This window comes from Nicotiana sylvestris, chromosome 9, assembly GCF_000393655.2.
Source record: "Nicotiana sylvestris chromosome 9, ASM39365v2, whole genome shotgun sequence".
NCBI classification, from domain to species: Eukaryota; Viridiplantae; Streptophyta; class Magnoliopsida; order Solanales; family Solanaceae; genus Nicotiana; species Nicotiana sylvestris.
Genome location: NC_091065.1, coordinates 40,156,428 through 40,172,675, shown reverse-complemented (window position 1 = coordinate 40,172,675; position 16,248 = coordinate 40,156,428). Strand labels below are relative to the sequence as shown.

At 41.2% G+C, this 16,248-nt stretch overlaps 1 protein-coding gene across 1 annotated transcript; it reads left to right on the top strand.

The window, feature by feature from the left end:
• Nucleotides 1-12,920: 12,920 nt before the first annotated feature.
• Nucleotides 12,921-13,798, top strand: LOC138877477 (uncharacterized). Its single transcript, XM_070157088.1, has 3 exons — nt 12,921-13,141; nt 13,238-13,318; nt 13,390-13,798. Exons 1-3 carry the CDS (start codon nt 12,921-12,923, stop codon nt 13,796-13,798), a joined length of 711 nt encoding a protein of 236 aa, XP_070013189.1.
• Nucleotides 13,799-16,248: the final 2,450 nt, after the last annotated feature.

The following is a 16,248-nucleotide window of genomic DNA, read 5'->3' as shown; positions in this document are numbered from 1 at the left end:
GGATGAAATTGATTTCCCTAAAGAATGAGTCATAGAGGAAGCGGTTGCCCCTCTAAACACTGGTAATACTGAGGTTACAGAAATAGAACAAACCTCAGCTGGCATTATTAAGATCGGGTTCAATGAACCCGTGCAGACTGATAATATCTGCTTATCATCTAGACTAACTAGATCAAATTATTCTTATATCTCTCCAATTGATTATGTGGTAGATTTTCCATCTAGAGCATCCACATCTCAAATTAGAGAAACTTATAGAATTAATAATATCAACATTGGTAGAGATAATATCGTCAAGGTTAATTCGGACCTTGAACCTACTGCATATGAAATGGATTTTTCTGTCACGACCCAATCCCCGAACCCGGTCGTGATGGCGCCTCTCACGGAGACAAGGCCAGCCAGACCAAAACGGAACACCTCTTTTAAACAGTTAATCATCATCAACAATAGTAACACATAATATAGTATTCATAAATTGCGGAATTTAACGATAATAACAGCAGGAACCGTCCCGACACAGCCCGAACCGGGGTGTCACAAGTCATGAGCTACTACAGAATCTGCTATAGGTCTACAAAGTACGGAATCTGATACAACAGTCTGAAGAAAACATAAATGATAGAGGATAAGAGAGACAAGCGGCTGCGGACGGCAACAGCTACCTCGTAACTCCAAATCACTGCCTAGCCTGGAAGGAATCAGCGCTCAGGTGCGGACTCTGCTATACTTGAATCTGCACACATAGTGCAGGGAGTAATATGAGTACTCCGACTCAGTGAGTAATAATTACAAATAATGGCTGAAAGTATAAAAACATGTAAATGCACAAAGCAATTCCATATCAAGCAGTAAAATCATTTAAAGCAGTAAATCAGTGAAGAAATCAAATGATATTCCTTTTTAAAACAAGTAAAACAGGTAATTTAATAGGTAATTAACAAGTAGAAATCCGCCCCTCGGGCACAGTATCAATCGCTCAGCATAATATCAGCCCCTCGGGCTCACTCTTAGTATAGTATCATCCCATCGGGCTACCTCACAATCACTCAGCATAATAGTCAGCCATTGTTACCTGACCAAATTGCATCATACAATGTTATTGTTACCACTGTTTCAAATCACATGGGTACCCGCGCTCACTGTGGGTGTGCAGACTCCGGAGGGGCCCCTTACGGCCCAAGCGCTATATCAAGCCACCTCGTGGCATCATCACTCAGCATATCCTCACATCACTCAAGCCACCGCATGGCATAAATAGTATCTCAGGCCCTCGGCCTCATATCACTCAGCATATCCTCACATATGGCCCTCGGCCTCACTTAGTCCAGAAATCATCATAAGCCCCTTGGGCATTAGTAAAACAGTAGTTCTCAGCCCAAAACATGATGTAGAAATATCATTTAAGTTTCAAATCTGAGTAAAAGTGGCTAAGTTTGTAAAACAGTAGATATAAACAGGACTGAGTTCAAATAATAAGTCGAGTAGTGGGGAAACAGTGATAAAAAATCCTCGAGGGGTTCAAATAGTTGGCACGAAGCCCAAATATGGCAATCAGCCCAAATCATGATGATAACAAATGAATTTCAGTCAACTATGCAGTAAAGTCATCAATCGGGATGGACCAAGCCACAATCCCCAGTAGTGAAAGACCCCACACTCATCATCCAACGTGTATCTTGCCTCAATATAGCACTACGATGTGCAATCCAGGGTTTCAAACCCTCAGGACATCATTTACAACCATGACTCACCTTGAAATGGCTAATTCTCTAGCTCGCGACGCCTTTGCCCCTCGAATTGGCCTCCACGCGCATCGAATCTATCCAAAATCAGAACGAATATGTCACAATATGCTAAGGGAACAAAGCCCAAGCGAAAACATTCGAAAAATATCAAAAATCTCAAAATTAGCAAAACCCGAGCCTCGGGCCCACGTCTTATAATCGGGTAAAAGTTACATTTTTAGAATCCTCATACCCTCACGAGTCTAACCATACCAAAATTATCCAAATCCGATACCATTTGGTCCTTCAAATCATCATTTTACATTTTTAAAAGGTTTCACAATTTTCTTCCCAAATTTCATCTCAAATCACGAATTAAATGATGAATTCAGTGATAGATTCATGTATTCTAGCCAAATCTGTGTTAAAATCACTTACCCCGATGAATTTCTTGAAAAACCATTGAAAAATCGCCAAAATCCGAGCTCTCTAGGTCAAAATATTAAATAAAACCCAAAACCTCGTATTTATATAGAGTACCCTTCAGGTCTTTTCACCGCAGCCGCACCCGTTTTTGTGCGGTCCGTGCGAGTTCAGAGACTGTAAAACTACAAGTCACCTCATGCGGCCGCGTCCCACTTCATGCGGCCCGCGTCTCACTCATGCGACCGCACCCTATGGTCACGTGGTCGGCGTCGGTGAAGTTCAGAGAAGCTGCCAAACACATTCATGCGGCCACACAACAACTTTGTGCGGTCCGCGCAAGTCTTCATGCGGCCGCATTCCGTCTTTGTGTGGTCCGCATCACCACGCGGTCCGCGTGAAGCCTACCGCGGCCGCGCCCCTGCAGTCCTCTTGGACCTGCTACAGCTGCTACAATTTTTTTTGTTATATTTTTCAACTCCAAACTTCCCGTTAGCCATCCGAAATCACCCCGAGGCCCTCCCGATACCTCAACCAAAAGCACCAACGCATCCTAAAACATCCTCCAAACTCGTTCCAATCCTCAAAACACCTCAGACAATATCAAAACCATCAAATTACATCGAATTCAAGCCTAAGAACTCCAAGAACTCTTGAATTATGATTTCTTTCAAAAAGTCTATCAAATCTCGTCCGAATGACCTGAAATTTTGCGAACACATCCCAAATGACACAATGAAGCTGCTGCAACTCTCGGAATTCCATTCCGACCCTTTTATCAAAATCTCACCTATCAACCGGAATTTGCCAAAATATCAATTTTGCCAATTCAAGCCTAAATCTTCTCTACAACTCCAACACCCATTCCGATCGCGCTCCTAAGTCACAAATAACCTCCCGAAGCTAACCGAACCATCGGAACTCATTTTTGAGCCTTCTAACACATAAGTCAACATCCGATTGACTTTTCCAACCTAAGCCTTCTTAAAAGAGACTAAGTATCTCATTTCTTACCAAATCCTCTCCGAACTCGAACTAATAAACTCGATCACAAAACACATGGATAACGAAGCGTAAAGAAGCTAAAATGGGGAAATGGAGCGGTAACTCATGAGACAACTGGCCGGGTCGTCCCATCCTCCCCAACTTAAACAAACATTCGTCCTCGAACGAGTCAAGAGACATACCTGAAGCCTCAAATAGATGAGGATATATGCTCCGTATCTCCCGCTCGGTCTCCCAGGTAGCGTCCTCCACGGACCGACCTCTCCACTGCACCTTCACTGAAGCTATATCCTTTGACCTCAACTTCCGAACCTGGCGACCCAAAATATCTACTGGCTCCACATCAAGGTCAAATCATCATCCAACCGAACCGTGCTGTAGTCCAAAACATGAGAGAGATCCCCAATATACTTTCGGGGCATAGAAACATGAAATACCGGATGCACACTCGATAGGCTGGGTGGCAAAGCAAGCTCATAAGCCACCTCCCCAATCCTCCAAAGCACCTCAAAAGGCCCAGTGAACCGAGGACTCAACTTGCCTTTCTTCCCAAATCTCATAACACCCTTCATGGCGAAACCTTCAGCAAGACCTTCTCACCGACCATGTAGGACACATCTCGAACCTTCCGGTCTGCATAACTCTTCTGACGTGATTGCGCTGTACGAAGCCTATCTTGAATCACCTTCACCTTCTCTAAGGCATCCTGAACCAAATCTGTCCCCAATAGTCTAGCCTCGTCGGGCTCGAACCAACCAACCGGAGATCTACACCGCCTCCCATACAAAGCCTCATATGGAGCCATCTGAATACTCGACTAGTAGCTATTGTTGTAAGCAAACTCTGCAAGTGGTAGAAACCTATCCCATGAACCTCCAAAGTTAATAACACAAGCACGCAACATGTCCTCCAATATTTGAATAGTACGCTCGGACTGTCCGTCCGTATGAGGATGAAATGCTGTGCTCAACTCTACTTGAGTACCCAACTCTCTCTGCACGGCTCTCCAAAACTACGAAGTAAACTGGGTACCTCTATCTGAGATGATGGAAATAGGAACGCCATGCAACCGAACAATATCCCGGATATAAATCCCGTCCAACCGCTCTAAAGAATAGGTAGTACACACAGGAATGAAGTGCGCAGACTTGGTCAGCCGATCCACAATCACCCAAATAGCATCGAACTTCTTCAAAGTCCGAGGAAGTCCAACCACAAAGTCCATAGTGATTCTCTCCCACTTCCACTCGGGAATAACCATCTGCTGAAACAAGCCACCCGGTCTCTGATGCTCATATTTCACCTGCTGACAATTGAGACACCGAGCTACAAATCCCACAATATCTTTCTTCATTCTTCCCCACCAATAGTGCTGCCTCAAATCCTAATACATCTTCGCAGCACCCGGATGAATGGAATACCGCGAGCTATAGGCCTCCTCCAGAACCATCTCTCTAAGACTATCCACATTGGGCACACAAATCCGGCCCTGCATCCTCAACACACTATCATCACCGACGGTCACATCTCTGGCATCATCATGCTGGACTCTGTCCCTAAGGACAAGCAAATGCGGATCATCATACTGGCGCTCACTGATCCGATCATATAAAGAAGACTGAGAAACCACACAAGCCAACACCCGACTGGGCTCCGAAATATCCAACCTCACGAACCGATTGGCCAAGGCCTGAACATCAACTGCAAGAGGTCTCTCCCCAACTGGAATATATGCCAAACTCCCCATACTCACTGCCTTTCGGCTCAAAGCATCGGCCACCACATTGGCCTTTCCCGGATGGTACAATATAGTGATGTCATAATCCTTAAGCAACTCCAACCATCTCCGCTGCCTCAAATTAAGATCCTTTTGCTTGAACAAATGCTGAAAACTGCGATGATCAATGAACACCTCACAAAATACGCCATACAAGTAATACCTCCAAATCTTCAATGCGTGAACTATGGCAGCCAACTCCAAATCATGAACGAGGTAGTTCTTCTCATGGGGCTTCAACTGTCGAGAAGCATAAGCAATAACTCTACCCTCCTGCATCAACACACAACCAATCCCAACTCTTGAAGCATCATAATATACAGTATATGAACCTGAAGCTGATGGCAAAACCAACACTGGAGCAGTGGTCAAGGCTGTCTTGAGTTTCTGAAAGCTCTCCTCACACTCGTCCGACCATACGAATGGAGCACCCTTCTGAGTCAACTTGGTCAAGGGCGATGCAATGGATGAAAATCCCTGAACAAACCGGTGATACTAGCCTGCTAACCCAAGAAAGCTACGAATCTCTGTGGATGAGGACGGTCTGGGCCAACTCTGAACCACCTCTATCTTCTTTGGATCAACCTGTATACCCTTGCTGGACACCACATGCCCCAAGAAAGCCACTGAACTGAGCCAAAACTCACACTTGGAGAATTTTTCATAAAGTTTCTCCTCCCTCAGTCTCTGTAACACAACTCTCAAATGCTCCGCGTGCTCCTCCTGACTACACGAGTACGCCAGAATATCATCAGTGAATACAATAACAAACGAATCCAGATAAAGCCAAAATACACTGTTCATCAAATGCATGAATGCTGCTGGGGCATTGGTTATCCCGAAAGACATAACAAGAAACTCATAATGACCATATCTGGTCCTAAAAGCAGTCTTAAGAATATTTGAATCCCTGATCTTCAATAGGTGATAACCCGAACGAAGATCAATCTTGGAGAACACCCTCTCTCCCTGAAGCTGATCAAATAAATCATCAATGCGAGGCAAATGATACTTGTTCTTGATTGTTACTTTGTTCAATTGCCTATAATCAATGCACATTCTCATCGTGCCATCCTTCTTCTTCATAAACAAAACCGGTGCACCTCAAGGGGACACACTAGGCCGAATAAACCCCTTATCTAGGAGTTCCTGAAGCTGTACTTTCAATTCCTTCAACTTTGTTGGTGCCATACGATACGGCAGAATAGAAATGGGCTGAGTGCCCAGCACCAGGTCAATACCAAAATCAATATCCCTGTCCGGTGGCATGCCCGGTAGGTCTGCAGGAAAAACATCTGGAAAATCCCTCACAACTGGGACAGAATCAATACTAGGAGTCTCAGCTCCAACATCCCTCACAAATGCTAGATATGAAAGGCAACCCTTCCCAACCATACGCTGGACCTTCAAGAAAGAGATCACTCTACTAGGGATATAATCAGTCACACCACGCCACTCGATCCGCGGTACACCCGGCATAGCCAAAGTGATTGTCTTAGCATGGCAGTCTAGAATAGCACGACACGGAGATAGCCAATCCATGCCCAAAATGACATCAAAATCCACCATGCTCAATAGAAATAGATCCAGTCGGGTCTCCAGACCCCCAATAGTCACCACACATGACCGGTACACACAATCTATAACAACAGTAACGCCCACTGGGGTAGATACATGAATAGGTAAAGCAAGAAACTCACGGGGCGTACCCAAATAACGAGCAAAGTATGATGACACATAAGAAAAGGTGGAACCGGGATAAAAAAATATCGAGGCATCTCTGTGGCAGACTAGAACAATATAGCTCTTAACCGTGCAATCAACTTAATTAATAGCAAACTCCCCAACTTGGATCAAAGCCATATAACAAAACGCACTCAATAAATCATAACGCACATACTCTATTGTTGCTGTAATACCATAGTGAGATTGAACTCACTCCTTCATAAGCTTGTGGAAACACAAATCATCTGGAATTTTAACTCTTCTGCAATTCTTGCATTCACTCACACAACAGTTAAGCCCACTTTCTAGGCAGCACAATTTAGATTTCAACGCATATTCTTCACTTGTAAATGAGATCTCCTAATAAACAACATAAGATCACACCACCTTAAAACACTCCGCAGGATATAACCTACCTGTTTTGCCTCCAACTAACATTTTGTATACCTTTCACTATCATACACATTACACAGTCACTTAATCTTCCTGAGTCTAAACTCATACTGTAATATGAAATTTACTTCACTCCAAATAGGAGACATGAAAAGATTATTCACGCGCCCATAACTCGGGGCTACACATCTAATTACAATGGAAATCAAACACTTATTGGTTCATCTATCATCCAACAGACCTTCCTCGCCACTTCCGAGTCATATAGATACATCTCGCAGTACTAACATACTCATCACGTAGCTATCCATCTCTCATTCAAACCAATAGGGGCATACCGAACATATAAGTTCAAAACACTTGCTCACACAATCAACACCTCGATGCTCAAGCTATAGGCAAAGATCCGACCTCAAGCCCTCCAGACCAGCCCAACATCAACTCATAGAGATCACATCTCGCCCCTCGATCGGGGAATCACAAGCCGTTGATGCACATCTGATACTGAGCACTCATACGCGCATACGAACACATGGAAGGAATTTCAAGAGTTACTTTTCAAGTTGAATCAAGGACGCACGATAAGAATTCAAGAATGTGAAGTTCTTTCCTAAAGGTTCTGCAACCTCTCGAGGATAAATACAGACGTCTCCGTACCGATCCGTGAGACTCTACTAAACCTGCTCATGACTCGTGAGACCTAAGTAACCTAGGCTCTGATACCAACTTGTCACAACCCAATCCCTGAACCCGGTCATGATGGCGCCTCTCACGGAGACAAGGCCAGCCAGACCAAAACGGAACACCTCTTTTAAATAGTTAATCATCATCAACAATAGTAACACATAATATAGTATTCATAAATTGCGGAATTTAACGATAATAACAGCAGGAACAATCCCGACACAGCCCAAACCGGGGTGTCACAAGTCATGAGCTACTACAGAATCTGCTATAGGTCTACAAAGTACGGAATCTAATACAACAGTCTGAAGAAAACATAAATGATAGAGGATAAGAGAGACATGGGGATGTAGAAGGCAACAGCTACCTCGTAACTCTAAATCACTGCCTAGCCTGGAAGGAATCAGCGCTCAAGTGCGGACTCTGCTATACCTGAATCTGCACACATGGTGCAGGGAGTAATGTGAGTACTCTGACTCAGTGAGTAATAATTACAAATAATGGATGAAAGTATGAAAACACGTAAAGGCATAAAGCAATTCCATGTCAAGCAGTAAAATCATTTAAAGCAGTAAATCAGTGAAGAAATCAAATGATATTCCTTTTTAAAACAAGTAAAACAGGTAATTAACAAGTAGAAATCCGCCCATCGGGCACAGTATCAATCGCTCTGCATAGTATCAGCCTCTCGGGCTCACTCTCAGTACAGTATCAGCCCCTCGGGCTACCTCACAATCACTCAGCATAATGGTCAGCCATTGTTACCTGACCGAATTGCATCATACTGTGTCATTGTTACCACTGTTTCAAATCACATGGGTACCTGCGCTCACTGTGGATGTGTAGACTCCGGAGGGGCCCCTTACGTCCCAAGCGCTATATCAAGCCACCTCATGGAATCATCACTCAGCATATCCTCACATCACTCAAGCCACCGCATGGCATAAATAGTATCTCAGGCCCTCGGCCTCATATCACTCAGCATATCCTCACATATGGCCCTCAGCCTCACTCAGTCCAGAAATCATCATAAGCCCCTTGGGCATTAGTAAAACAGTAGTTCGCAGCCCAAAACATGATGTAGAAATATCATTTAAGTTTCAAATCTGAGTAAAAGTGGCTAAGTTTGTAAAACAGTAGATATCAACAGGACTGAGTTCAAATAATAAGTCGAGTAGTGAGGAAATAGTGATAAAAATCCCCGAGGGGTTCAAATAGTTGGCACGAAGCCCAAATATGGTAATCAGCCCAAATCATGATGATAACAAATGAATTTCAGTCAAATATTCAGTAAAGTCATCAATCGGGATGGACCAAGCCACAATCCCCAGTAGTGAATGACCCCACGCTCATCATCCAGCGCGTATCTTGCCTCAATATATCACTACGATGTGCAATCCAGGGTTTCAAACCCTCAGGACATCATTTACAACCATTACTCACCTCGAACTGGCTAATTCTCTAGCTCGCGATGCCTTTTCCCCTCGAATTGGCCTCCACGCGTATCCAAAATCAGAACGAATACGTTACAATATGCTAAGGGAACAAAGCCCAAGCGAAAACATTCGAAAATATCAAAAATCTCGAAATTAGCAAAACCCGAGCTCTGGGCCCATGTCTCGGAATCGGGTAAAAGTTATATTTTCAGAATCCTCAAACCCTCACGAGTGTAACCATACCAAAATTATCCAATTCCGATATCATTTGGTCCTTCAAATCATCATTTTACATTTTTGAAAATTTTCACAATCTTCTTTCCAAATTCCATCTCAAATCACAAATTAAATGATGAATTCAGTGATAGATTCATGTATTCTAGCCAAATCTGAGTTAAAATCACTTACCCCGATGAATTTCTTGAAAAACCCTTGAAAAATCGCCAAAATCCGAGCTCTCTAGGTCAAAATATCAAATAAAACCCAAAACCTCGTATTTATATAGAGTACCCTTCAGGTCCTCTCACCGCGGCCGCGCCCGCTTTTGTGCGGTCCGAGCCAGTTCAGAGACTGTAAAACTACAAGTCACCTCATGCGGCCCCATCCCACATCATGCGGCCCCTATCTCACTCATGCGGCTGCACCCTATGGTCAGGCGGTCCGCGTCGATGAAGTTCAGAGAAGCTGCCAAACCCATTCATGCGGCCGCACAACAACTTTGTGCGGTCCGCGCCAGTCTTCATGTGGCCGCATTCCGTCTTTGTGCGGTCCGCATCACCGCACGGTCCCCGCGAAGCCTACCGTGGTCGCGCCCCTGCAGTCCTCTTGGACCTGCTATAGCTGCTACAATTTTTTTCTGTTATATTTTTCAACTCCAAACTTCCCGTTAGCCATCCGAAATCACCCCGAGGCCCCCCCGGAACCTCAACCAAAAGCACCAATGCATCCTAAAACATCCTTCAAACTTGCTCCAATCCTCAAAACACCTCAGACAACATCAAAACCATCAAATTACATCGAATTAAAGCCTAAGAACTCCAAGAACTCTTGAATTATGCTTTCTTTCAAAAAGTCTATCAAATCTCGTCCGAATGACCTGAAATTTTGCACACACATCCCAAATGACACAATAAAGCTACTGCAACTCTCGGAATTCCATTCCGACCCCTATATCAAAATCTCGCCTATCAACTGGAATTTGCCAAAATATCAATTTCGCCAATTCAAGCCTAAATCTTCTCTACAACTCCAAAACCCATTCCGATCGCGCTCCTAAGTCACAAATCACCTCCCGAAGCTAACCGAACCATCGGAACTCACTTCCGAGCCTTCTAACACATAAGTCAACATCCGGTTGACTTTTCCAACCTAAGCCTTCTTAAAAGAGACTAAGTGTCTCATTTCTTACCAAATCCTCTCCCAACTCGAACTAATAAACTCGATCACATAACACACGGATAAGGAAGCGTAAAGAAGCTGAAATGGGGGAAATAGAGCGGTAACTCATGAGACGACTGGCTGGGTCGTCACATTTTCAAATGGTGTTAATAATGGTTGAAAACCAAATAGATTTTAGTCCGGGTTTACCGGCAAAAAAAATAATTTTAGAAGAATTTCTAAAACCCAGATGGGTTGTTTTCAGAAAATGGTTTCATGAAAACATGAGTAGTGAATTAATCCAATTCTTTAGACATTACATAGAATGCTATTTACATAGACTATTTTCTTAATGAATATCATTTGGAAGAAGACTACTGTTAAAATACTATTTTCTTAATGAATATCATTAGGAAGAACCTTACAATCTAACTCTAACACTATTTTGTTAATGAATATCTTTAGGAAGAAGGCTACTGTTAAAAATAGTAGGAAAGAGGAATATAAATTGTCCCAACAATTAGACCTGCTTAATAAGTGGACTATACCATTAGCCAAACCTAAGGTAATATACCAGTTAGGTACTTTTGAAAAAATAGGTTCAAATCAAGTAGTTAAAACTACTGAAGAGACTATCACTATAGATAGTGACCATGCTACGTTCAGATTATTAGCTGAAAGTGATCTAGCCCCTTATAGGGATTCACATAGATTCATACATATAGGCTTAATACAAGTCGCTTTTAAGCCACTTACTTTAAGAGGCTTACCTGAAAGATTTATTGCAGCTCTCAGAGATGGCAGAAACCAGAACTGAAAAAAGTCTCTTATGTGGACTGTGCAAACTAGTTTGGCCTATGGCCCTATTTATTTTAATGCATATCCCAATTTGCATATTTCTATTAATGATAAGAACTCTTTAAATGCTTTAATGCTCAACATTAAATTATATGGTTATGATTATTTTCCCGGTACATAGGTTATATGTATCTGTTATAGGATTTATTTCAAACCTTTATACATTTTGAATCCAATGTTCAAGATTATGGATTTCAAAAATGACCATTCTTATAGAAACCAACTTTGGTAAATCCAAAGTAACCACTAGAAGACCTATTAAATGGGATGAAATTGATTTCCCTAAAGAATGGGTCATAAGGGATGTGGTTGCCCCTCGAAACACTGGTAATACTGAGGTTACAGAAATAGAACTAACCTCAGATGGCACTATTAAGATCAGGTTCAATGAACCCGTGCTAACTGATAATATCAGCTTATCATCTAGACTAACTAGATCAAATTATTCTTATATCTCTCCAATTGATTATGTGGTAGATTTTCCATCTAGAGCATCCACATCTCAAATTAGAGAAACTAATAGAAAAGATAATATCAACATTGGTAGAGATGATATCGGCAGGGTTAATTCGGACCTTGAACCTACTGCATCCGAAATAGATTTTTTAAATGGTGTTAATAATGGTTGAAAACCAAATAGATTTTAGTCTGGGTTCACCGGCAAGAAAAATAATTTTAGAAGAATTTCTAAAACATAGATGGGCTGTTTTCAGAAAATGGTTTCATGAAAACATGAGCAGTGAATTAATCCAATTCTTTAGACATGATTTTTATGAGGATATTAGCAAGAAGAATAAGATTATTGCTTTTGTTCCTTGGTTTATGTCTAAGCATGCTTATCACTATCTTTCTGTCTTAGAAAGAGGTTATACGCTCACTAATGGAAAAATTATTAATTCTATTTTACCACCTTAACAATCTTTTCAAATGGGTGAAAAGGATAAAATTGTTTATTGTACTGCTTTTTCAAAAATATTTGAAAATGATGTTGCGGCAATAACAACCAAGAATTTGAATACCATGCTCACTCAAAACAATTATACTAATATTTATGTAAGTATTCTGGGTGAACAGGTTGCTAAGATTTATGAAAAATTGGACAAGCTTATAGCTGAACTCCAAAAAATCCAGCAGAAGGATACTAAAGGTAAGGAGCAAATCGCTACTACAAGTGTCCAACCACCTCCCGAGGTAAGAGACTTCAAATTAAGAAGTTTGGATGACATTGAGGAACTTCTCATTAAGAAGTTGGGTGAATTTAGAGCCAACCCTCTAAGTTTAGAGCATACGTCTCCCGACAATCTAAAGGTAGACGACGAGATTAATAAAATCTCTGAAAAATATGCTCATAAACCATACCAAAAAATGTTTTATTATCCTAGACCAACCCCTCAAGATGTCCTAATAGAAGAACAGGATAATGAACACTACCACCAAGGTTACAGTGGGTCATGAATCTATGAATGGAACATAGATGGTCTTGCTGAAAGGCAAATCTATACACTAGTACATAGAATGCTTATGTACAGAAAAGTTAATAAATATACGGATAGGGAAATTGATGAAATGATTATAGCTGGATTTACTGGTCAGCTAAAAGGCTGGTGGGATAATTATCTCACTCATGACCAACGCTTTCAAATAATGAACGCGACCAAGATTGAAGAAGAAAAGACTGTTCAAAACTCAGTTTATTCTTTAGTTATGAATATCATCAAACACTTCTCTGGAAGATGGTATGATAATAGTGAGACCATTAGAACTATGCTCCAAAATCTGAGGTGTAAAACCCTCACATCTTATCGATGGTATAAAAATGTTTTCTTATCCAGTGTGATGGAATTACCAGAGAGTAATAATACTCATTGGAAGTCCAAATTCATAGAAGGACTCCCTCCTTATTTGCTGAAAGGGTTAGAAAAACCATTAGAGGCACAAGGATGAGTATCAATTATGATACTTACTCATATGGTAAACTGTTCAGTGTATGCACTCAGGAAGGTTTAGCTCTATGTAATGAGATCAAGCTAAACCAACAAATTAAGAAACATCATCTCAATGAGAGGCAACAATTAGGCGTATTTTGTGAGCAATTTGCCATTGACATCCCTTTTAATAGAAAGAAATCCCATAAGGAGAATGATTTCAAGAGGAAAAAGAGTTCGACTGAAAAACATTATGAACGGACCCAAAGAAGGAAGGTTTTTCATAAAGCCAGAAAGGGTTTTATTAAATCAAAAAACCCTCAGGCCTATTATAAATGTAGACGAATAGGCCATTATGCAAAGGATTGCAAAATCAAGGACAAAATTAAAGACCTTGATTTAGACGATAGTATCAAAGATTCTTATATAAAAATATCTGGAGGGTATTACTCCTTTTATACAACTTAAATCTGCTCCACTATCAAATAGAGCAATAAACTCCTTTTTGAAATTTTAATCTATTAAAAGAGTAATTTTATTAAAAACTTCTGGGTGGTAAAATATTGAAGTTTTTGCAAAAAAATCATCTTCAGAAAAATCAATAGCTCCTAGTAAAGTACTAGCAGTATTTTCTTCTGAAGTACTTGCACAATTATTCGCTCCAGTAATATTAGTACTGAAATCTTTATCAATGGCAGTACTAGAATTTTCTAATTTGAAAATTCTTTCATCTAAGGCTATATTTGAAGCCTTTAACTTCGAGATTTCTTTTTTGAGATAATTTATCTCAGTACACAAATCTTGGATAGTAGCCGGCCTATCAAGCTGGGACTTATTTTTAATAAGTCTTCTGATTTCAGACATAGTGTAAGGCCCTTTTTGAGATGGAATACCTTCCACCTCTGTTCCTACCTCTGAACTTGTAGGAAATTTATCAATAATTTGGGACCTCAACTCAGGGTCTTTAATAACCCTTAATAGTTCTAGCATGCTATCATTGGTCAGGACATTGATATTCAAGTATGTGAATTGGGAATAAATACTATAAAGATCATTATCAGTGTTACAACTGGTGTCACAGTACCACAGATGATCTAAGAGTTCTAAATACAAAGTCTGAGATAAAGATACACTGCTTCCGAATCAAAGGAATGAAATAGGAAATAAAGGATAGAAGAGATGTCAGGGCCTGCAGACGGTTGCAGGTCTACCTTGGATCTCCGCGTGGACTGAAGCTAGCCACCCAAATGCTATGGTCCAAGAGATGCTCCGGGGTCTGCCCATAGCGCAGAGTGTAGTATCAGCACAACCGACCCCATGTGCTGGTAAGTGTCTAGCCTAACCCCGGTGAAGTAGTGACGAGGCTAGGACTTGAACACCAAATGAACCAGTATAGTTATATTATATACAGCGAAAAAATAAAACATGAATAAACAAGTAAAGATGGGAGGGGGTACATGCTGTGGGGGTGTATCAATATCAACAGTAAATCAAGAGTAATGGCATAAGGACAGCTTAGAATTTACGGTAAAACAATAAGAAACTTGTATCCAACCTTTAAACACTTTGTATCAGCAATTGTTGCGGTGCGCAACCCGATCCTAATAAATAATAATACTGTTGCGGTGTGCAACCCGATCCCATTATATAACGACACTGTTGCAGCGTGCAACCCCAATCCCAATATATAGAAACACTGTTGCGACGTGCAACCCGATCCCAATATATCATTATTGCGGCGTGCAACCCGATCCACATATAATATTATTGCGGCGCGCAACCCAATCCACATAAAATCAACAACAATCATAACAAGAGTCCTGGCAAGGGATCAATAAAGAACTACACTATCCCGACAAGGGAATCGACAGTATAAGTAACTACGTCCCGGCAAGGGAGAAACAACTATAACCAAACTTGTTCCAAAACCTAACTACCTTAGCTAACACCAATACTCAGTCATAAGTAATTTCCACGAGAATAAACATAATCCTTGCTTAATACAGAGAATCATCAACTTAAGCACCCATAGTATTACTCAATAACACAATAAATCACAATTTAAGACTCATGGTCATGCTCGACACCAACATATAGATACTCGTCACCATGCCTATACGTTGTACCCAACAAGAAACAAGTAGCAAATATGACACAACTCCTAATCCCTCAAGCTAAGGTTAGACAAAACACTTACCTCGATGCCACGAACACAATTCACGTCTCAATTATCTCTTTACCCTTTGATTCCACCACCAATTCGCTCGTATCTAGCCACAAGTCACTTAATCACATCGGTAAACGCTAAATAAATCAACACCAATGCATAAAAATGAGTTTTCGAAAGTTTTACCCAAAAAGTCAAAAATCGTCCCTAGGCCCACATGGTCAAAAATCAAGGTTCAAACCAAAACCCAATTACTCATTCCCCCACGAACCCAAATATATAATTTGTTTTGAAATCGGACCTCAAATCGAGGTTCAAATCCCCAATTTTTGAAAAACCTAGGTTCTACCCAAAACACCCAATTTGACCCATGAAAATCATTGATTTTCAGTTGCAATCATGTTAAAAGATGTTAATGATTGAAGGAAACGAGTTAAAATTGACATACAATCGATTTGGAAGAAGAGTTGTTCTTGAAAATCGCCCTAGGGAGTTTGTGTTTTGAAAAGAGGTAAAAAATGGTTGATTTTCGGCTAAGTATAAAAGTTGCAGGTCGTAGGTATGGGAAATGCGAATAGGGGTTTGTAATTGCGAACCCCGACCTCTGCTATGTTGGGAATTGTGAAGGGGGTTCTCGCATTTGCGAGATGGGAAATGCGAAGGGTGCATCACAATTGCGACGTCTGGCTTTAAGGGAGGGTTTCACATTTGCGATAGAATCCTCGCAATTGCGAGGATAGGATGGCCTGGG